At 34.3% G+C, this 15,573-nt stretch overlaps 1 protein-coding gene across 1 annotated transcript in view; it reads left to right on the top strand.

Moving 5' to 3' along the window:
* The window catches only part of LOC144351791 (uncharacterized), a 20,041-nt gene extending 4,468 nt beyond the window's left edge, over positions 1 to 15,573 (top strand). Inside the window, exons 3-5 of the mRNA XM_085499380.1 lie at positions 26 to 119; positions 3,142 to 3,543; positions 10,327 to 15,573. Coding sequence (XP_085355506.1) covers positions 35 to 119; positions 3,142 to 3,543; positions 10,327 to 12,263 — 2,424 coding nt within the window. The 5' untranslated portion in view covers positions 26 to 34 and the 3' untranslated portion in view covers positions 12,264 to 15,573. The remainder of the gene's footprint in view (positions 1 to 25; positions 120 to 3,141; positions 3,544 to 10,326) is intronic.

Below are 15,573 nucleotides of genomic sequence, written 5' to 3'. Positions count from 1 at the left end.
TGTATGTTTTTTTTCAATTTATTAGTAAATAAAGATGGAGGCAGCTGCAATGCAGTATGAGCTGCATAGCCAGGGCACTGTGTTATATAAAGCTCCAGAACCACGTGATCCATTTCCAAGTAAGTTGCTATATTTCAGGTACAATTTCTGCCATATCAGAGACTCTCATTTCCACCAGTTCAATAACTTCCCTTGCTCATACTTCTTGTATTATGAGGTTATTATGAGGATACCTCAAAGTATGCACGAAGACAGTACAGTTGGAGTATTGACGACGCACAGCAGAGGTCGATGCGTGGCGTACTGTCTAAGTGCATACTTTGAGGTATCCTCGTAATAACCTCATTATTATACATCTTTTCCTTCCAAGGATACACTATGGGAATGCCGAAATTCAAAATGTTTAGAACAGAATCAGCGTGATTACAATTTGATGCACCATTGCAGGAATACCTAATTATAATGAAAAGCAAAAACACTATGATCCATATATCACAGTGGCCATATTTTCTCAATAATATTATGAGGTTATTACGAGGATACCTCAAAGTATGCACGAAGACAGTACAGTGAGAGTATCGACCAATGTGCAGCAGATGTTGATGTGAAGGTGTACTGTCTGAGTGCATACTTTGAGGTATCCTCGTAATAACCTTATTATTATACATCTTTTCCTTTCAAAGATACATCATGGAAATGCCGAAATCCAAAAGTTTAGAACAGAATCAGCGAGATTCTTAGTGTGGAGTCCGGTCAAACTCTGGTGGCAGCCATGTTTGTTTTTATTATTAGAGAACGCTTATGCGCGTAATCATTCCATATTTGGAATTTGCATTTCCTTGTATGATAGGATGAAAATACCCTGTAAAGTACCGCAAAAATTATGTCACGTTGTATCTTATGGCATTACGGTGACAGATGTATAATAATAGCATTTATCCCATGTATCATGCCTATTCCATGTGTTAAGCCCATTAGATATTTTTGATATCCCATCTTGATATCCAATGGACTATTGATGATTTGATTGGTTGATGCATTTCATTGAATTTGAGACATCATCTCCAAAAATATCAAAACATGTCTCATTGCATGACTTTGCATTATTATTTTTATTTACTGTTTGGAATATGGTAAACATTAATGTCTCATTGTATACTGGTTATTTAAGATTGTCAGCAACATATGTGTTAAAGTTAATATTCAAACTTCAGTACTGTAAAATACTTTATTTCAGCTGGAATTAATTTTTATTGACAAACTTTTTCGGTGTTTTGAATGTAAGATATAGAAAAAAAGGTATATTCGCTGGATTTTTTTTCATTCCTTCAGTAAAAATAGCGAAAATTAAGTATTTTACAGGTTAAGAAAACTAACACTCATTTAATAAATTCGATATCACTCTGTCACAAATTAGAAATCCTCTATGTAGAGAATAAAAGGTGACTTGTATGATATGTGTTAAATATCGGAATAAAATTACAAGCAAAAGTTTAATTTACATTTCTAAAATACTGAATGCTGGTCTGTGAAAAAATGGTTAGAATTAGTCTCTGTACTTAGTAAAACATATACCGTAGAATTTTTTATTTTCTCATAAAATTCATATTTTTTCACGAGGGAAATAAATTTATTGAACAAATCATTTAAATCTTTTTTAGTCCCCGTTCGGACGCAGTCCGAAAACGGGGACTTATGTTTTGACCTCCGTGTGTCTGTGCGTGCATCTGTGCGTGCGTCCGGACCTGTATCTTAGAAATGCCAGGACTAATCACAATCAAACTTCACACATACATCATACATGATAGTATACATATGCATGTCAATTTGTTTCACGATCTGATTCAAGATGGCCGAATGGCGGCCATTTTTGTGCTAAAAATCATCAAAAACAAGCATTTCTCAGCTGTTAACAGATGGATTTTGTTCAAACTTGGTATATACATTAGACATTATAGGACCTTGATGCACATTATTTTGTTTTACGATCTGATTCAAGATGGCCGAAAGGCCGCCATTTTTGTGCTAAAAAATCATCAAAATCAAGCATTTCTCGGCTGTTTACAGATGGATTTTGTTCAAACTTGGTATATACATTAGACATTATGGGACCTTGATGCAAATAATTTTGTTTTTAGATAAGATTCAAAATGGCCGACTGGCGGCCATTTTGTTTTAATGAATGTGGTTCTCGTGCCATATCTCTGACTTGCTTTCACTGATTATGTTCAAATTTTAAATATTCATTATACATCATGTCATAGATAGACAGATAATATATCTGGTTTGACGATCCTATTCAAAATGGCCAAATGGTGGCTATTTTTGTGCTAAAAAATCATCAAATATCAAGCATATATGGATGGATTTCGTTCAAACTTGGTACATACATGTATGTTAGACATTACAGGTTCCTGATGCACATCATTTATTTTTCAGATCGGATTCAAAATGGCTGTCTGGTGGCCATTTTGTTTTAATGATTGGGCTTCCAGAGCCATATCTCTTAAATGCTTTGACTGATTATATTCAAATTTTATATATTCGTTATACATTATGTTATATATACATGTATTCAAAATGGCTGATTTTGAATGCTGTTCCAGAGCAATATCTCTCAATATAGACAAGTACTTTTTTGACGATCAGATACAAATGTCAATCATTTTAATGTTATTCCTTTAATATTATTTAATCATATTCCTGACATGGTTATATTCCAGCTATATTACTATAAACAAAACTATATATCTTAAATTTTATAACTAACGGGGACTGTGCCATGCATGGCTTGTTTTCTTTTTCTTAATTTTGTTGATAACGAAAAATATATTCTGAAAGAATTTTCAAATAAAAACAAACACGAATGCATTGTTTAGTAGCAAATGATCAACACACAAGTGAATAACTTAGGTACCTGGTACTTGTTTTTGAAGTGTCGCAATTGATGTTTATCACTCAATAGTGATTGATATAACGTACAAAAAATAAATTTGTTGAATTGTTATGAAATGCATGTAAAATTTAACTTAGTTTCACCGCAAGCAAAAGATATCGATCACATGTAAACGTTTGATCCGATGCGATATCCGCCATGTTTGTCCAAATCATTTAAATCTTGTTGTGTTTCTTTTACTCTAGCTCTTTTGATGTCATGCTATCTTGAACTCAAGAACAAAGTCTCTAATCCTAACAAACCAAACAAACGCAGCTCTGCTGAACTCATGGACCTAGCAAAACGATTAATATTTGGACGCCTTAAAGATGACACATTGCGTTCACTGTTGGCAGTGTTTTTTAGATATGGTGGCACAGTGGAGAAAATAGTTATAGGGTCCTTAAAGTTTAGTCTTCTTTTCAAAAAGACGGTAGATTTGGAGTTTTTTTGGAATCGTTATCATGCTGATGAAGTTCGGCGTAGAATGCTAGAAGACATTTTACCTCCAGAAATACAAGATATATTAGGAGGAGAAGGATTAGTGGCAACTATACGACTAGATATATCACAACCAGAATACAATGCTGTCAAACAAATTCTCAAAGGTATGCTTTTTCACATCAATGTCACAAACTGAATTTATGCGTTTTTTGACTCTCTGTATGTGTGTCTACGTGTGTGCGTGGTACCAACATTATGATGACTTCCATTTAACTTTACACCAACTTGTGCATTCAGAACCTACATTGTGATGACCCTCACAATATTTCATACTTTATATTGATATTTAATCAAATTTAAGTCAAGTTTATGTAGCTTAAGTTCAGTAATATTAATATAATCGTACCATACCTACCCCCTTTACTAAACCTAAGCTTCACAAACAGGATATTCAAGTTTTTATTTAATTGAACTCAAATAAAATTAAAAATTAATTAAAACTCATCCTACCGGTATATAGGCTTACATTTTAATCACATGTGCGTTGTTACAATGATGGTAAGACATGTGTGTGTGTTTGTGTATTTATGTGTGCGTATGGATACATTACTGCTATCACTGACTATTATGTGGATACATTACTGCTATCACTGACTGTGTTATGTGGATACATTACTGCTATCATTGACTGTTATGTGTATACATTACTGCTATTACTGACTGTGTTATGTGGATACATTACTGCTATTACTGACTGTTATGTGGATACATTACTGCTATCACTGACTGTGTTATGTGGATACATTACTGCTATCATTGACTGTTATGTGTATACATTACTGCTATCACTGACTGTGTTATGTGGATACATTACTGCTATCATTGACTGTTATGTGTATACATTACTGCTATTACTGACTGTGTTATGTGGATACATTACTTCTATTACTGACTGTTATGTGTATACATTACTGCTATTACTGACTGTGTTATGTGGATACATTACTGCTATCACTGACTGTGTTATGTGGACACATTACTGCTATCACTGACTGTGTTATGTGGACACATTACTGCTATCACTGACTGTGTTATGTGGACACATTACTGCTATCACTGATTGTGTTTTGTGGATACATTACTGCTATCACTGACTGTGTTATGTGGACACATTACTGCTATTACTGACTGTGTTATGTGGATATATTACTGCTATTACTGACTGTGTTATGTGGATACATTACTGCTATTACTGACTGTGTTATGTGGATATATTACTGCTATCACTGACTGTGTTATGTGGACACATTACTGCTATCACTGATTGTGTTTTGTGGATACATTACTGCTATCACTGACTGTGTTATGTGGACACATTACTGCTATTACTGACTGTGTTATGTGGATACATTACTGCTATTACTGACTGTGTTATGTGGATACATTACTGCTATTACTGACTGTGTTATGTGGATACATTACTGCTATTACTGACTGTGTTATGTGGATACATTACTGCTATCACTGACTGTGTTATGTGGATACATTACTGTTATCACTGACTGTGTTATGTGGACACATTACTGCTATTACTGACTGTGTTATGTGGATACATTACTGCTATTACTGACTGTGTTATGTGGACACATTACTGCTATCACTGACTGTGTTATGTGGATACATTACTGCTATCACTGACTGTTATGTGGACACATTTCTGCTATCACTGACTGTGTTATGTGGACACATTACTGCTATCACTGACTGTGTTATGTGGACACATTACTGCTATCACTGATTGTGTTTTGTGGATACATTACTGCTATCACTGACTGTGTTATGTGGACACATTACTGCTATTACTGACTGTGTTATGTGGATATATTACTGCTATTACTGACTGTGTTATGTGGATACATTACTGCTATTACTGACTGTGTTATGTGGATATATTACTGCTATCACTGACTGTGTTATGTGGACACATTACTGCTATCACTGATTGTGTTTTGTGGATACATTACTGCTATCACTGACTGTGTTATGTGGACACATTACTGCTATTACTGACTGTGTTATGTGGATACATTACTGCTATTACTGACTGTGTTATGTGGATACATTACTGCTATTACTGACTGTGTTATGTGGATACATTACTGCTATTACTGACTGTGTTATGTGGATACATTACTGCTATCACTGACTGTGTTATGTGGATACATTACTGTTATCACTGACTGTGTTATGTGGACACATTACTGCTATTACTGACTGTTATGTGGATACATTACTGCTATTACTGACTGTGTTATGTGGATACATTACTGCTATCACTGACTGTGTTATGTGAATACATTACTGCTATCATTGACTGTTATGTGTATACATTACTGCTATTACTGACTGTGTTATGTGGATACATTACTGCTATCATTGACTGTGATGTGTATACATTACTGCTATTACTGACTGTGTTATGTGGATACATTACTGCTATCACTGACTGTGTTTTGTGGATACATTACTGCTATCACTGACTGTGTTATGTGGACACATTATTGCTATCACTGACTGTGTTATGTGGACACATTACTGCTATCACTGACTGTGTTATGTGGACACATTACTGCTATCACTGACTGTGTTTTGTGGATACATTACTGCTATCATTGACTGTGATGTGTATACATTACTGCTATTACTGACTGTGTTATGTGGATACATTACTGCTATTACTGACTGTGTTATGTGGACACATTACTGCTATCACTGACTGTGTTTTGTGGATACATTACTGCTATCACTGACTGTGTTATGTGGACACATTACTGCTATCACTGACTGTTTTGTGGATACATTACTGCTATCATTGACTGTGATGTGTATACATTACTGCTATTACTGACTGTGTTATGTGGATACATTACTGCTATCACTGACTGTTATGTGTATACATTACTGCTATTATTGACTGTGTTATGTGGATATATTACTGCTATCACTGACTGTGTTATGTGGATTTATTACTGTTATCACTGTGTTATGTGGATATATTACTGCCATCACTGACTGTATTATGTGGATACATTACTGCTATCACTGCCTGTGTTATGTGGACATATTAATGCTATTACTGACTGTTTTGTGGACACATTACTGCTATCACTGACTGTGTTATGTGGATACATTACTGCTATCATTGACTGTTATGTGTATACATTACTGCTATTACTGACTGTGTTATGTGGATACATTACTGCTATCATTGACTGTGTTATGTGGATACATTACTGCTATCACTGACTGTGTTATGTGGACACATTACTGCTATCACTGACTGTGTTATGTGGACACATTACTGCTATCACTGACTGTGTTTTGTGGATACATTACTGCTATCATTGACTGTGATGTGTATACATTACTGCTATTACTGACTGTGTTATGTGGATACATTACTGCTATTACTGACTGTTATGTGGATACATTACTGCTATCACTGACTGTGTTATGTGGACACATTACTGCTATCACTGACTGTGTTATGTGGACACATTACTGCTATCACTGACTGTTTTGTGGATACATTACTGCTATCATTGACTGTGATGTGTATACATTACTGCTATTACTGACTGTGTTATGTGGATACATTACTGCTATCACTGACTGTTATGTGTATACATTACTGCTATTATTGACTGTGTTATGTGGATACATTACTGCTATCACTGACTGTATTATGTGGATACATTACTGCTATCACTGACTGTTATGTGTATACATTACTGCTATTATTGACTGTGTTATGTGGATATATTACTGCCATCACTGACTGTATTATGTGGATACATTACTGCTATCACTGACTGTGTTATGTGGACATATTAATGCTATTACTGACTGTTATGTGAACACATTACTGCTATTAATGACTGTGTTATGTGGATACATTACTGCTATCACTGACATATATGTGGATACATTACTGCTATCACTGTTATGTGGACACATTACTGTTATTACTGACTGTGTTATGTGGATACATTAATGCTATTACTGACTGTATTATGTGGATACATTACTGCTATCACTGACTGTTATGTGGACACATTACTGCTATTACTGACTGTTATGTGGATACTTTACTGCTATTACTGACTGTGTTATGTGGATACATTACTGTTATCACTGACTGTGTTATGTGGATACATTACTGCTATTACTGACTGTGTTATGTGGATACATTACTGCTATTACTGACTGTGTTATGTGTATACATTACTGCTATCACTGACTGTTATGTGGACACATTACTGCTATTACTGACTGTGTTATGTGGATACTTTACTGCTATTACTGACTGTGTTATGTGGATACATTACTGTTATCACTGACTGTGTTATGTGGATACATTAATGCTATTACTGACTGTATTATGTGGATACATTACTGCTATCACTGACTGTTATGTGGACACATTACTGCTATTACTGACTGTGTTATGTGGATACATTACTGCTATTACTGACTGTGTTATGTGTATACATTACTGCTATCACTGACTGTTATGTGGACACATTACTGCTATCATTGACTGTGATGTGTATACATTACTGCTATCACTGACTGTGTTATGTGGATACATTACTGCTATTACTGACTGTGTTATGTGGATATATTACTGACTGTGTTATGTGGATATATTACTGACTGTGTTATGTGGATACATTACTGCTATTACTGACTGTTATGTGGATATATTACTGACTGTGTTATGTGGATATATTACTGACTGTGTTATGTGGATACATTACTGCTATCACTGACTGTGTTATGTGGATACATTACTGCTATTACTGACTGTGTTATGTGTATACATTACTGCTATCACTGACTGTTATGTGGACACATTACTGCTATCATTGACTGTGATGTGTATACATTACTGCTATCACTGACTGTGTTATGTGGATACATTACTGCTATTACTGACTGTGTTATGTGGATATATTACTGACTGTGTTATGTGGATACATTACTGCTATTACTGACTGTTATGTGGATATATTACTGACTGTGTTATGTGGATATATTACTGACTGTGTTATGTGGATATATTACTGTTATTACTGACTGTGTTATGTGGATATATTACTGCTATTACTGACTGTGTTATGTGGATACATTACTGCTATCACTGACTGTGTTATGTGGATACATTACTGTTATCACTGACTGTGTTATGTGGACACATTACTGCTATCACTGACTGTGTTATGTGGACACATTAATGCTATTACTGACTGTGTTATGTGGATACATTACTGCTATTACTGACTGTGTTATGTGTATACATTACTGCTATCACTGACTGTTATGTGGACACATTACTGCTATCATTGACTGTGATGTGTATACATTACTGCTATCACTGACTGTGTTATGTGGATACATTACTGCTATTACTGACTGTGTTATGTGGATATATTACTGACTGTGTTATGTGGATACATTACTGCTATTACTGACTGTTATGTGGATATATTACTGACTGTGTTATGTGGATATATTACTGACTGTGTTATGTGGATATATTACTGCTATTACTGACTGTGTTATGTGGATATATTACTGCTATTACTGACTGTGTTATGTGGATACATTACTGCTATCACTGACTGTTATGTGGATACATTACTGTTATCACTGACTGTGTTATGTGGACACATTACTGCTATCACTGACTGTGTTATGTGGACACATTACTGCTATTACTGACTGTGTTATGTGAATACATTACTGCTATTACTGACTGTGTTATGTGGATACATTACTGCTATCACTGACTGTGTTATGTGGATACATTACTGCTATCACTGACTGTGTTTTGTGGACACATTACTGCTATCACTGACTGTTATGTGGATACATTACTGCTATTACTGACTGTGTTATGTGGACACATTACTGCTATCACTGACTGTTATGTGGATACATTAATGCTATCACTGACTGTTATGTGGATACATTACTGCTATTACTGACTGTGTTATGTGGACACATTAATGCTATTACTGACTGTGTTATGTGGATACATTACTGCTATCACTGACTGTGTTATGTGGATACATTACTGCTATCACTGACTGTTATGTGGATACATTACTGTTATCACTGACTGTTATGTGGATACATTACTGCTATCACTGACTGTGTTATGTGGATACATTACTGCTATCACTGACTGTGTTATGTGGATACATTACTGCTATCACTGACTGTTATGTGGATACATTACTGTTATCACTGACTGTTATGTGGATACATTACTGCTATCACTGACTGTGTTATGTGGATACATTACTGCTATCACTGACTGTGTTATGTGGACACATTACTGCTATTACTGACTGTGTTATGTGGATACATTACTGCTATCATTGACTGTGTTATGTGGATACATTACTGCTATCACTGACTGTGTTATGTGGATACATTAGTGCTATCACTGACTGTGTTATGTGGACACATTACTGCTATCATTGACTGTGCTATGTGGATAAATTTATTATTATTACTGCTACGGTATCACTGACTGTGATATAGATACGTTTGTTTTTAAAAACATTTTTTTTTCATGCTGTATAAAAATCCATAGCTTAAAATGTTATTTTTAATAATTACTACAACAATTACCAAATATTATCTGCTATATTTCTTATTTATTGATCGTCTGTGCAGCATTTGTTTATTTTCTTCTATTGAATTGAAAAAATTAAATATTAAATTTGTTTATATTATGTAAATTCTTATTACTGATCGTAATGTTATGTTTTCTGTTTCTTAATAAATATGATAATTAAATCGGATTTGGCAGTAAAAGAAGGTTGTTTCAATTAATGTTTCATTCTTGCATATTATTTTTATTTCCATTCTAATAGATATCACACCAAAGCCACGTACTCTCAATTTAAACTGGTATCGTATCACCGTGTATAATAAATGGGACAAGTACATTGCGGATAATGTAAAATATCAAGCTGACAATCTCATTCGCCAGTGTCGGTCAGACCCGATATTGGAGGTGTTGAAACCAGATCTATTCATTGCAGCGGGAATTATTCCATATTGGCGTAAACATGATTATCAAATGCCTTTAACAGTTTCTATAGCGACTGAATATTGCATTGAGACGTACATAGAGAAATACGTGGAAAACAACTTGGGTGGTAGTGTTGAAGATGTCAAGCAACTCACTGAGGATAGATTTACTACAATTGGGAAGTATATTTTTGATAATATGACAAAAGAGAATATAGGACAGCTTGAAGAATCATGGATTGGTATTGATATACCAGACATTGAATCATATCTGTTTGGTTTGGTTAAGAAGACTCCTACAAATAGATACGAGTTCAGTTCCATTAACGTGTATGCTTATATGATAGCGTTGTATTTAAGCAAAGATATCGTGACATCCCGTGACCTTCTACTGGGTCAAATGTCAAACGTGTTTGGAGTCTGTCTTGACTGTGTTCCCACCGTCCTCTTCTGCATAGCTGGTATACTTGGTGGAAAGGCTAAGGTGTTTATGGAAGTGTTTGCAGAGCATATCGTCCAAGAAAGATTGTATCAGGTGACAGTGCTTGAGAGTTTTGGTATATGTCTTGGTGAGACGAAGTGTCAAAGGGAATTTACTTCTGAAATTGAGAAGATATTTGCTTCTGGGACATTAGACTTGTCAAAAACCAGCAATATATCGATTTCAACTATCTATGCTTTAGTGCAGCTCATGTGGTACTCGCCAGCAATAAAAGACGTGAAGCTATGTTCAGAGGAACAGTCCTGTTCAGAAGAAGTCGTTGAGTACATCAAGAAGGTGAAAGAAACTCCAAATGATCTTGACAAATTTGAAGTTAGAGTTCAGAACACTTACGACTTTATCACTGTAGTTAAGTTGCTACGAACGGTTCATCTTTTCATTCTTTTGGAAAAGGAGCGTCCATTTAAAGATATGCCGTCCTACATGCGAATACCATTTCACAATATCAAGTCTGTCACGGTAGAAGCTATTGGTAATATTGATATTAATGAAGTTGATGACGGTCATCGTAAGATGTTTGTTCGTTCACTCCATCATGTGACTTATCTGAATAGTGTATCATTAAATGGGTTGGGTGCTGAATTTGTGCAAGCCTTGCTTGATAAGATCAAAGAGGAAAAAATGATGATGGCGAATGTAAAATATTTAACACTTCAACGTAACCACTATGAAGAAAAGAACGTTGCAGCTCTGCTTGACGTTCTGAGATTGTTTGCTGAATTGAAGAAACTCGACTTGAGTGAGAATACATTAGGCACTGCTGGGGGTCTGGCGTTACTTCATTTACATTACGAGATGGATGTGTGTCTCAAAGACAATGGCATTGGCGAGGGAATTTCTGAGCTCACACCATTAATTTCGCACCAGTTAGAGGCATATGCAACAGTTGGAGAGGCTGTTTGCACAATTGAAGACGTGGAGAAATTGCAAAGACTAATGGAAAAGATCACCAAACTATCTGTCCAAAACTCAAACTCTGTTACTCTTCGGGCAGTTTGCAGGAATCTACCGCTGTTTACAAAAGTCAAACGCCTGAATCTTAGTAGGAACACATTAGAGAGTGAAACTGCCAAGGATCTTGCACGCTATATTGGTTATATGAAAGAGTTGGAATTTCTAGACGTGAGTTTCACTGGTTTGCAACCAACATACGATAATTTCAATTTCTCTGCTGTTTTTGCAAAAGGACTTCAAAAATTAGAGCAGTTGGCACAGATAGATTTAACTGGTAACAACCTTGGTAATACCTTACAACGAGCCCTGTCATCTGAATAAGATAACAATACCACTTGGTTAATACCTTACAAGAAGCCCTGTCATCTGAATACCATAACAAAACCACTTAGTTAATACCATACAAGAAGCCCTGTCATCTGAATATGATAACAATACCACTCGGTCAATACCTTACAAGAAGCCCTGTCATCTGAATATGATAACAATACCACTTGGTTAATACCTTACAAGAAGCCCTGTTATCTGAATGTGATCACAATATCACTTGGTTAGTACTTTACAAGAAACCCTATCATCTGAATATGATAACAATATCACTTGGTTAATACCTTACAAAGAAACCCTATCATCTGAATATAACAATTAATATCTTACAAGAAGCCCTGTCATCTGAATATGATAACAATATCACTTGGTTGATACCGAAGCCCTGTCATCTGAATATGATAACAATATCACTTGGTTGATACCGAAGCCCTGTCATCTGAATATGATAACAATATCACTTGGTTAATACCTTACAAGAAGCCCCGTCATCTGAATACAATAACAATATCACTTGATTATTAAATATCTTACAAGAAGCCCTGTCATCTGAATATTATAACAATACCACTTGGTTAATACTTTACAAGAAGCTCTGTCATCTGAATATGATAACAATTAATACCTTACAAGAAGCCCTGTCATCTGAATATGATAATACCACTTGGTTAAGACCTTACAAGAAGCCCTGTCCTCTGAATATGATAACAATACCACTTAGTTAACACCTTACAAGCTCTGTTATGTATATTGTATAATTGCCCTACTTGTTAATACCCGACAAGCTCTTTAATCTAAATACAGGGATAAGTCAATAGTAAGCACCGGATCAGATAAACAGATAAAATCTCACACATTTAACTAAATTAGTTGGATAGAAGAATCAGATCTTTTTAATATTTGAATTTAAAAGTGAGATAGTTCTTTAAATTGTGGTATGGAAATATATACTGCTATATTACAAAAAATAAAGTGTCTAAACAAGTTGTGAATACATGATTCTTTCTTTATTCCAAATTGTTAACCCTTAATCTGGTTCAGTTGCACAACAACGACTCTTTAATCTGATTTTGGTGAACAAAATTGTAGTCATAAAATATTGCTTACCACTTATCCAACTACTAATCAATTGTAACAATACATCGTAATCTCCTCATTCATCAGAAGTAATTAATTATTCAAAATGCAACCAAACATCAAAGACAATGCATTAATAACCATAAATTAGCATATAATTCATGCGGTTATTACAAGGATACCGAAAAGTATGCACAAAGACAGTACAGTGAGAGTATCAACCGACTAGCAGCGGAGGTCAATGCGATGGTGTGCCGTCTGAGTGCATACTTTGAGGTATCCTCGTAATAACCTTATTATTATACATGTTTTCCTTCCAAAGATGCATCATGGAATGCCGAAATACAAAATATTTAGAACAGAATCAGTGAACTTCTTTGTGTGGAGTTTGGTCAAACCCTGGTGGCAGCCATGTTTGTTTTTATTATTGGAGGACGCTTACACCTGTAATCATTCCATATTTGGAATTCAAATTTCCTTATATGGTAGGATGAAAATACTCCGTAAAATACCGCATAATCACGGCACACTGTAACTCATGGCGTTACGGTGACAGATGTATAATAATTTAAATTATATTTAGTCTGGGCGTATTATATTTAAACAATAAGGAATCTCCTACAGTGCCTTATTGGATGAGCAGAACGGTCTGCAAAGCTGAACACAATATTGTATAGACCCTTTTGTGCGTACAATATGACACTGGGGGATTCATTATTGTTGCTATAAGTCACCACCATCACAATTAAACAAATTTATTTAAATTTGGGGTTTTGTTGTTGAAATGAATTACTTGCAAATAAAGATTTACATTATCGTGTTATTGTATGATAATGTAAAGTTACAACGTACATTATAAAAACCTCTAATTCTGACAGTGGGTATTTATAATATCCCATAATATTTGGTTTCTGTCTCCATTATGCATATCATGCCAATCATATCAACCAACTTTGCAAATAATTTATATTGGGTGAAACCCTCACTACCAGGATCTTTGCGATTAATTTGCATACTTTATGTTTGTTTGTTTGTTTGTTTTTTATTGCAAAACATATTGTATTAAAACCATTATTTCTGTTTTATAAGATCAGAAGACATTAGCCCTATTAAATAGGAGCCATTTGTTACTACTTTTTATTTTCAAATTGTTATGCGATGAATGATTTGAGCATCCAGTCATCAAAATTTAGGTTTGTAAAATTGTTAAAAAAAAAATGGAATTTTCCATGGAATCCATTTTAAAGCATTATTTTGTGAAAAATTAAATTGTATGCATCTTATAGTTATTTTCTTATCGTGTGACACATAATGTTGAGATGAGACCTTGTTAAACTCATGGTAAATAGATTAAAAACCTTTTTAAAAGATTAAAAGATTAACCCATGGGTAGAGAAGTTCAATAACCATGAATTTTTATCTGACATAAAATAAAAACACTTTGTAAAATTCAGATAGATCTTATCTGTTTTAATGGTAATTTAAAGGGAAATTTTTCAATCCTAGGTATTGGCTTAGTGAATCATGGGTAATCCCTGCCAATTTGGTTAATTTTGTGTTTTCTGCTGATTTTTGGAGCAATTTGACATCTTTTATTTTGTGAAGATAGTTTTCCATTTTTGTTGCCAATATGTTAACATTTAATGCCATTTACAGGGACTTTATTTCACAGAATTTATTTTCTAAAAACCTGTGTAAAGCAATTGCTCGCAGTCTGTCATATCATAAAAAAGAAATATGTTTTCGGCCAATTTTTTTCCCAAAATATGTGTGGGCAAACGTTTGCACATTCTTTTTAAATTTATTTTACAATTGTATTTAAAATTGTGTTTTGTGACACACTTATCTGACCAGAAACATGAATATTTGTTTGTGAACAAACAATCGTATATTGCATGCAACTAAACATGATACGTTTTCTTGACTACATATTTGATTGTTTTTAATAATAAATGGTTATTTGTAACCTGATTTCAATTACACAACTTGCTGAAACTGCAAGTACGCCCTCTATAAGTTACTTACTGTTCTATTGTGATGTCAGCAGAGGGCGTACTACAAAGCACCAGCATAATTTTTGTAGTGAGACTATTTTATTGTTATACTACTATAACAAAGCAATATTTTTTATTACAACAATTATGTTGAAAAATTATATTTTTGCTAATCATTGTATAATTATGTTTTATTGTAAATAAATAAATCTTATATTCAGATTCAAAGCAAA

Source organism: Saccoglossus kowalevskii, chromosome 5, assembly GCF_978046115.1.
Source record: "Saccoglossus kowalevskii chromosome 5, keSacKowa6.1, whole genome shotgun sequence".
In the NCBI taxonomy this organism is placed as follows: Eukaryota; Metazoa; Hemichordata; class Enteropneusta; family Harrimaniidae; genus Saccoglossus; species Saccoglossus kowalevskii.
This window is presented reverse-complemented; position numbering and strand designations above follow the sequence as displayed.